Source organism: Capra hircus, chromosome 24 (genome assembly GCF_001704415.2).
Source record: "Capra hircus breed San Clemente chromosome 24, ASM170441v1, whole genome shotgun sequence".
NCBI classification, from domain to species: domain Eukaryota; kingdom Metazoa; phylum Chordata; class Mammalia; order Artiodactyla; family Bovidae; genus Capra; species Capra hircus.
In genome coordinates, this window is record NC_030831.1 from 26,859,467 (window position 1) to 26,869,090 (window position 9,624).

Below are 9,624 nucleotides of genomic sequence, written 5' to 3' on the forward strand. Positions count from 1 at the left end.
TAATCACAAAGGTGTGATCACTTACCTAGAGCCAGACACCCTGAAATGTGAAGTCAAATGGGCCTTCGAAAGCATCACTATGAACAAAGCTAGTGGAGGTGATGGAATTCCAGTGGAGCTATTTCAAATCCTGAAAGATGATGCTGTGAAAGTGCTGCACTCAATATGCCAGCAAATTTGGAAAACTCAGCAGTGGCCACAGAACTGGAAAAGGTCAGTTTTCATTCCAATCCTTAAGAAAAGCAATGCCAAAGAATGCTCAAACTACCGCACAATTGCATTTATCTCACATGCTAGTAAAGTAATGCTCAAAATTCTGCAAGCCAGACTTCAGCAATATGTGAACCGTGACTTGCCAGATGTCTAAGCTGGTTTTAGAAAAGGCAGAGGAACCAGAGATCAAATTACCAACATCCGCTGGATCATGGAAAAAGCAAGAGAGTTCCAGCAAAACATCTATTTCTGCTTTATTGACCATGCCAAAGCCTTTGACTGTGTGGATCACAAGAAACTGTGGAAAATTCTGAAAGAGATGGGAATAGCAGACCACCTGACCTGCCTCTTGAGAAACCTGTACGCAGGTCAGGTCAGGAAGCAACAGTTAGAACTGGACATGGAACAACAGACTGGTTCCAAATAGGAAAAGGAGTATGTCAAGGCTGTATATTGTCACCCTGCTTATTTAACTTCTATGCAGAGTACATCATAAGAAACTCTGGGCTGGAAGAAACACAAGCTGGAATCAAGATTGCTGGGAGAAATATTAATAACCTCAGATATGCAGATGACACCACCCTTATGCATGGCAGAATGTGAAGAGGAACTAAAAAGCCTCTTGATGAAAGTGAAAGTGGAGAGTGAAAAAGAAGGTTTAAAGCTCAACATTCAGAAAAAGAAGATCATGGCATCTGGTCCCATCACTTCATGGCAAATAGATGGGGAAACAGTGGAAACAGTGTCAGATTTTATTTTGGGGGGCTCCAAAATCACTGCAGATGGTGACTGCAGCCATGAAATTAAAAGACACTTTCTCCTTGGAAGAAAAGTTGTGACCAACCTGGACAGCATATTAAAAAGCAGAGACATTACTTTACCAACAAAAGTTCGTCTAGTCAAGGCTATGGTTTTTCCAGTGGTCATGTATGGATGTGAGAGTTGGACTGTGAAGAAAGCTGAGCGCCGAAGAATTGATGCTTTTGAAGTGTGGTGTTGGAGAAGACTCTTTTTTTTTTTTTTTTCCATTGGAAGCTAGTTTATTTTGATGTGTGTTTCATAGGGCTGGGCTGGGCCGGGAGGTGACTGGGCTCCAAGGCTCAGTTCTCAGGGATGTTGGTCCCCTTCCTCAGCACTGCGGAGGCCGAAGTCCATCCATCCATATGCGGCTTCCTCTTCCTCCACCCACGGCCCCTGCTTCTTGGACAGGTCTGCGACCATGTGTGGCGGATCCTGAAGCCCCAGCTGCCGGCGGGGGTGCGAGGCTGGGCCCCGCCGGTCCATCCTGAGAGGCTCCTGGCCCTTATTGGCCCCTGGAGCGACGGGCGCATCTTGCAGTGGGGAGTGGGGTTTCCAAGAAGCTTCGCAGAAGGCGGCCAGAGCCAGCACCAAGATCAGCGCATGTGCACACAGTCGCTGCATCTTGTCTGCGGAGCTGGGAGGTGGGTGATGCTGCTGTTGGCCCGAAGCCTCACTTGGAGAAGACTCTTGAGAGTCCCTTGGACTGCAAGGAGATCCAACCAGTCCATTCTAAAGGAGATTAGTCCTGGGTGTTCTTTGGAAGGAATGATGCTAAAGCTGAAATTCCAGTACTTTGGCCACCTCATGAGAAGAGTTGACTCATTGGAAAAGATCCTGATGCTGGGAGGGATTGGGGGCAGGAGGAGAAGGGGACGACAGAGGATGGAATGGTTGGATGGCACTACTGACTCGATAGACATGAGTTTGAGTGAACTCCGGGAGTTTGTGATGGACCGGGAGGCCTGGTGTGCTGCAATTCATGGGGTCGCAAAGAGTCAGACACAACTGAGTGACTGAACTGAACTGAACCTACAGAAATGTAAAGAAAATTAATTTCTTTTGTTTAAGCCACCCATTCTTTGGCATTTTGTTTTGGTTGCCAAAGTAGCTAACACAGACCTCAGGCCACTAAGGGACAGGTTGCAAATCTCTCACCCATAGGACTCTATGGGAGTTATCAGAGGCTTCAGGGAGAGAGGGACAGAATGACTCACTTGATTAGTTGAATCTTATGGGATCTTTTCAAATGTGATGCCCCTTTAAAATTCTGTTTCCTGCATTCTCCAAAAAACAAATTCAAAAATCAAAAACTTCTAACCACTAGCTTTCACTGCATAGGAAGTGATTGAAATGTTTTCTTCCTCATTTTTGTGCCTAGATACTTAGATTTTGAAAAGGACAAGGGTAAAGATAAAAGTTTTATAGCCACATAACAAATGCTATGAAGTGAGGGCCAAGATTAATTATAAAGAACTTCAAGGAATCCAAATTTAGAAAGTTACGATGCTTTTCCATCATACTTTATCTCCTTTCAGCTGTATATTTGTGTGTGTGTGTTGTGTGTGAATGCTGACCTGAAGTTGAGATATGGATTACAGTTGACATCCTCTTATAATCACTTAGGGGTAGGTGCCAGTTGTGACATAGTTTTATTACTTGTTTTTGGACATATTTAGATACACCTATATATTTTTCTCCTTTTTAATGGAGTTATATAACCTGTTGCAACAAACCATGTTAAGTGTAATTGCCATTGAAAATGTCTGTAAAGAATTATACCATGATTTGGCATTAAATGAAAAAGTTACTATCTACTTAGGAAGGCATGAAAAATGATCAGTTCAGTTCAGTTCAGTTCAGTCGCTCGGTCGTGTCTGACTCTTTGCGACCCCATGAATCGCAGCACGCCAGGCCTCCCTGTCCATCACCATCTCCCGGAGTTCACCCAGACTCATGTCCATCGAGTCGGTGATGCCATCCAGCCATCTCATCCTGGGTCGTCCCCTTCTTCTCCTGCCCCCAATCTCCCCAGGCATCAGAGTCTTTTCCAAATGAGTCAACTCTTCTCATGAGGTGGCCAAAGTATTGGAGCTTCATCTTTAGCATCATTGCTTCCAAAGAAATCCCGGGGTTGATCTCCTTCAGAATGGACTGGTTGGATCTCCCTGCAGTCCAAGGGACCCTCAAGAGTCTTCTCCAACACCACAGTTCAAATGCATCAATTCTTTGGCGCTCAGCTTTCTTCACAGTCCAACTCTCACATCCATACATGACCACAGGAAAAACCATAGCCTTGAGTAGACAGACCTTAGTCAGCAAAGTAATGCCTCAGCTTTTGAATATACTGTCTAGGTTGATCATAACTTTTCTTCCAAGGAGTAAGCATCTTTTAATTTCATGGCTGCAGTCACCATCTGCAGTGATTTTGGAGCCCCCCAAAAATAAAGTCTGTCACTATTTTCACTGTTTCCCCATCTATTTCCCATGAAGTGATGGGACCAGATGCCATGATCTTCTTTTTCTGAATGTCGAGCTTTAAGCCAACTTTTTTACTCTCCTCTTTCACTTTCATCAAGAGGCTTTTTAGCTCCTCTTCACTTTCTGCCATAAGGGTGGTGTCATCTGCATATCTGAGGTTAGTGATATTTCTCCCAGCAATCTTGATTCCAGCTTGTGTTTCTTCCAGTCCAGCGTTTCTCATGATGTACTCTGCATATCAGTGGGGGTAAATTTGATATTTGTGAAACAAATGTTCATAACTAGAAAAAGGACTATAATTCATCATTTTCTTGCAAAGCAGCAGCCAAATGCTCACAGGATCTCAGAGAAAAAGATAGCCTCAAGAAGCTGTTTAACTTTTGTTTTTAAGATCAGTAGTAGAATATTGCTCACTGTAGTGTAGCAAAAGTCAGAAGCCTTTCCCAAAACTCCAGAGTAGAGGAAGAGTTAATGTGACTATTTCCTGCATTAATTAAGACAGTTGTTAAAACACTAAGTTATCCTTTAATTGGCACTATTTTCTCCTTATTGTTGGTATAGGTATAAAACAATGGTGTAGATTACAGTGAATGGCTTAAGGTAAATGAAATACATGAAATAAACCCAACCAAAGAATTATGCATTTCAGAAGTTAATCTCTGGTTTTTGAAGTGTTATTTTGTGATATATAGTGTAGTGAGTAGAAAGTTTTTGATTCTTTTGAGGAATAATATTCTTTTTGTGAAAAGCCATGACAAGGTTTTTTGCTTGTTGAATTTAACACCTGTTTAACCACGTATATTTCTCATATGTGAAAAAAAAATCTATAAACAGCCAGTATGCTCCTGCAAGATTAAACCAATTTGATGTTCCATTTCTTCATTCAAAAAGATATCCTGGATTTCCCATTTGAATTGGTTTTATAAAGATAACTGCCATAAAATAGGGTCATATATACAATTGCTTCAGGCAATTAAACCTGCAATTTATTATTGTGCAGTGTTCAATATCTAGTCTATTTCTGTTGTAGAACTTATCTAGCCATATGTTAATTTAGGAGCAGCCTTGAAATTTCATTTCAGTAAAGTTCAGAAGGGTGATGGCAAGCAAAATTTTACTTGTCATTGATGGGTAATCAAGAGATAGTCCAACAGTTTGTCACACTCTGGGCAGGATTTTGGATCATCTAGAGGGGTCTTCTATCTTTACAAACAAAGGTTAAAGAACAGGCCTCTTTCACTTCAAAATTTGTCAAGAGGGCAAGTAGCATGGTAACTGTTCTTAACACAACACACATCAAAACAAACAAACACAACAATAAAAACAGGACACAAGGAAAATCTGGGAGGTGTTAAATCTATTCAGGACCTTGACTGTGGTGCTTGTATATGTTCAAATTCATTACATTGTACACATTACAATATTTGCAGTTTTCGTATATCAGTTATACAACAATTAAGCTATTAAAACCAGATCTATTATCATCTCTCTCTTTTTTTTACCATACATAGAACCCAAGCTGATAATTCACTGTTATTTTGTTTCAGTTATAAGGAATATTTCTTCATCCCTCCACTTGAATTAATCTATAAAACAATTTTAGTTGAGATTTGAATCATCAGTGACTTAGAGTGTACTAAGAAACAGAAATCTATTTTTGGATGCCTTTTCTCTTGTAAAACATAAAAAGGGAAGTTGGCAGTCCACTCAGGCCTTGATTAAATACAGCTCTGATTCAATAAGGAAAGAAAACCTTTACTTGATGAAATTCTTCCGTAAAGGTATTTCCTTTCTTATATTGCTAAGGAATTTTGATTTTATTTTTCAGCCATGTAGTTAGGATGTAGTTTGATTCCTTTGAGAACTATTGGTATCTTTTCAGAAAATTCTATATTATGTTCAGAAATTTTACTTTCTTTTAGAAATCAAAGGTGATACTAAAGAATTAATCAGTAGATTATAACTCACTGTTGACTAGATTTTCAGGGGTAAATTTTGCTTTTTGTTTCTATTTTTTCTTATATTTCAATGGGCCAAGTATTTGTATGTAAGCACACATATTCATATAGTTACACAATGCTTTGCATATAATTGTTCCTACAGAGTTAATAACTGATTAAAAGAATTTATGGCTTCGCTTTTTGTATAGGAACGTAAGCAGATGTCATACATATCAGTATGGCCTTGGCACATAACAAATTGTAATAAAACTATATTCTTATCTGAGAGTTAACTGAAAATAGGCCTGAAGACTGAGCCCCTGGACCAGAACCAAAAAATATCTATGCATTTAGAAGGATAGAACTTCAAATCAGAGACACAAGTCTCCATAGAATATCAGCTTTATCAGGGTAATACCTTTTGTTCTTAATTTGCTTTTTTCCAAACCTCAGAGGAGGACAATTCTTTCATGACTGTTCCCTTTCTGCCACATCTAAAGTATTTTAACCTATGTTATGTTCCCCTAACCTGCTACATTTCACCTATAACAATACTTATCATGCCTAATTATGAACACTTGTCTATTTTTATGTATCATCTTTAGCCTGTAATCTCCATTAGGGCAGGAACTATGCTTATATTTGTTGTCATTTTATCTAAGCACCACAATATATGGAAACATGAAGAAACAGAATATGTATTTATTGAATGCATAACTAAGTGAGTAAATACATTCTTTACTTAATATTTCTTCCCTTAAAAGCAAATAATCAATCATGTCTTTAACATCTTTGTACTGCTTGCTACAACAAGGTGTTTTTTAATGAAGTGAATGTTCTATGAGAGGATCAAGTTGATAAGCCTCTTGCCCTTTCAAAATCCTATGAAATGACAGAATAAACCCATATCATGATAAAGCAAGAAAGAAAGCCATGTTGAGGAGTTCCTGAAAGCTAGAAAGCAGGTACGGTTAGATATAATGAGAAACAGACCTGGAAGCAGTCACAAGCAATAGGGGAACAGGCTTAAGTAGGAGAGTTGAGTGGAGAGGGAGTTACTTGGAGCCACTTTGCCTGGGGAGTTTCACAGGCTACCTTTCCTTAGACTGAGTGGACCAGGGAATTTGGCCAAAGACTAAAGCATTGAGTGGGATACTTGGACTAAGTTGTAGGGGATACTGCAAGGTTACTGCTAAGTACCTTGAGTCAGGGCAGGGGGATCCTGCCAATACCCCGAAGACCAGACTTATCTGCATCTCCCACATAGCCTGTTGGAAAAGCATTTTCAAAACCAAAAATAAACTGTCAGTAAGTCTTTGAATTATAGCAAAGTATTAATACAATGAAAGTGACATATCAAACTTGAGAAAATGGAATTTGTGATATCCATAGGATAAAATACATAGCAAAGTCAGATAAATGTGAAAACATTACATTTAGGAGATCTTGAAAAATTCTAAATTCTTTTACAAAAGTAACAAATGTTCCATGTGGTAGGTAGATTTCTAGAGTGACCCTCTCGCCCTGGTTTCTCTGTAATCTCAGGAACTGGTGATTATGCTGTTGATGGCAAAGAGGATTTTGCAGATTCAATTAAGGTTACTAAGCAGTTACTTTTGAATTAATCAAAAGGAAGATTATCCAAGTGGTTGCAGTTCAATCACATGAGCCCTTTAAAAGTAGAGCTTTTTCTCCAGCTGGAGGCAGAAGAATAAGCCAGGACTCAGTGGAGCATGAATAGGACTCGGTCCACCATTGGTGGCTTAAGCATGTGGGTAGAAAGCTTTGTGGAAAGGACTAGAGAGGTGATCCTGGGGTGCCAGACAGGCTGCTAGCTGACATTCATAAAGGAAATAAGGACTTTAAACTTATAGCCATGAGGAATTGGATTCTGCCAAGTTGGATGAGCTTTAAAGCAGATTACTTCTCAGTGCCTCCATAGGCAGAAAATTCCATTTTCTCAAGTGTTGTCTAACAAGAGCTTTTATCCTGGCTGATACTTTTATTTCAGCCTTATGAGACCCTAAGAAGAAAAGCTGAAGTGTATGTCAGCTATTTTTCTAGGTTTTCATGACTTAAAGCAAAGCCATTTAGGATGTACTGTTATTGCCACCAGTGTTCCCTACAGTTTAACATACTGTTCATGGATTTACTCTGAACACTGAAGACTTGAGTTTTGCCTTTAGAATTGACCAAAATCAGCTGACATACACTTCAGATCACAAAGTGCCTACTAACTAACCTACAAGTCATTTTGCCAAAGCTGAATGGTATTGTATTTCCTTAATAATTAAAAAGAAAATATATCTTCCATAAGATGCTGCAACTTAGACCTATAAATAAATATATATATATAGTTTGTTTTATCCAAATTAACACCCATGTTTATGTATAAGATATTCTACATATTATCCTTTGTTCCTAAAATGACTGGAAACATCTTAAACTTAACCTGAGACTTGGCAGCCATGTTTTTCCAAGAAAATCTGTATTCTTATTGCCCAGTATTTTGGTTTGGACACTTTTCATCTTTTAAACTTCAATACTATCATATAACGTTTTTTTTGCTCCAAGTTTTGCTACTCTAATCTTTATCTTACATGGATATAGAAGACTTTTTCTAAAAGGCCAATCTTGTTATTTTACTCCCCATTGAATGGCTACCATCTGACTGGAGGAAAATTAAACTTTCTACCTTGGCTAGAACTGGCTTTTGCCTTCCTTTCACTCCTCACTCCTCATCCTGTTCAGAGTTGTATCCCAGGCTACAATATAAAGCTCTCCAAAGTCATCATGCTTCTCCTTATTACTGCCTCCTTCTGTGGAATATTCAAGCTCCACTCTGGTCCCACGACTTTCTTGCCCTTCCTGACCTGTATGTCTGGCAAAATCCTTAGTCTTTTAAGTTTCAGTTCATGTACCACACTCTAGGAAAATATATGGTGAAATAGCTTATTTCTGAAAGAATCTTAGCCATAACTTTCTCTACAGATTTGATATGTACTGTATTTATAACATTGTATAATTTACAATTTCATTTATAATTTTATAATATATTCCCCATTCCACATGGCTGCTGTAACTACATGATTTAGCAGTCATGATATCATACAGTTAGCATCACAAACAGCTAGTCAAACATGACCAACTAATGAATATACTTATTCATGTGAGAGCATTTACATGGAGTAATTGTTACTGCAATGGGACCCTATAGATGTCTTGATGATAGGAGCAAATATCAGCAAAATAATAAAATGAATATTCATTATGATAAAAAAGCAATACTAATATCAAACAGTTACATAGCACTTTCAATATGCTTAGGCACAATCTAAGCACTTTACGTGTCTTGACTTTTTAAAGTCTCTAAATTCCATTCTCTTACTTGAAGATACAATTCTGTGGCATTCATCAGTTTAAACGTAGTACTCTGAATAGTGCTAGGGCTTTCCTGATAGCTCAGTTGGTAAAGAATCCACCTGCAATGCAGAAGATCCCGGTTTGAGGTTTGATTCCTGGGTCGGGAAGATCCCCTGGAGAAGGGAAAGGCTACCCACTTAAGTATTCTTTAGCTTCCCTTGTGGCTCAGATGGTAACGCATCCGCCTGCAATGTGGGAGACCTAGGTTTGATCCCTGGGTTGGGAGGATCCCCTGTAGAAGGGAAAGGTTACCTACTTTGGTATTCTGGCCTGGAGAATTCCATGGACTGTATAATCCCATGAGGTCACAAAGAGTCAGGCATGACTGAGAGACTCTCACTTTCACTTTGAATAGTACTTGACTATAGTAGATGTTGGTCATATAAACAAACTCTATGAGCATTTTTGGAGACATATAAAGGCTGCTGCTAATTAAGTCTTTGACACATTACTATGAATTTTGTCTTAGTTTAGTGCCTACATTTCTAGTCCAGTGTAGCCCAATTTAAAGTAATTTGTGCTCAATGTAATGTGGCAACGCTGAAAGGAGGGGAGTTTAGGGGAAGAATGGATACATGTATATGTGTGACCCGAGTCTCTTTGCTGTCCACCTGAAACTATCACATTATTAATTGGCTATACTCCAACATAAAATAAAAATTAAGATAAAATTTAAAAATACTTAACCAAACTGGGAAAATAATTTGTAATATTCTAGAAAACATGGGTTTTTTTTTTGCTTATTTTAAAAATTGTAATTACTATAATC

At 38.7% G+C, this 9,624-nt stretch overlaps 1 protein-coding gene across 1 annotated transcript; it reads right to left on the reverse strand.

The window, feature by feature from the left end:
* On the reverse strand, positions 1,296-1,635 carry LOC108633784 (gastrin-like). Its single transcript, XM_018039386.1, has one exon. It carries the CDS (start codon positions 1,633-1,635, stop codon positions 1,321-1,323), a length of 315 nt encoding a protein of 104 aa, XP_017894875.1. The 3' UTR covers positions 1,296-1,320.

Coding starts and splice junctions, on each gene's coding strand:
- LOC108633784 (XM_018039386.1), bottom strand. CDS start 1,635: ATGCAGCGACTGTGTGCACATGCGCTGATCTTGGTGCTGGCTCTGGCC.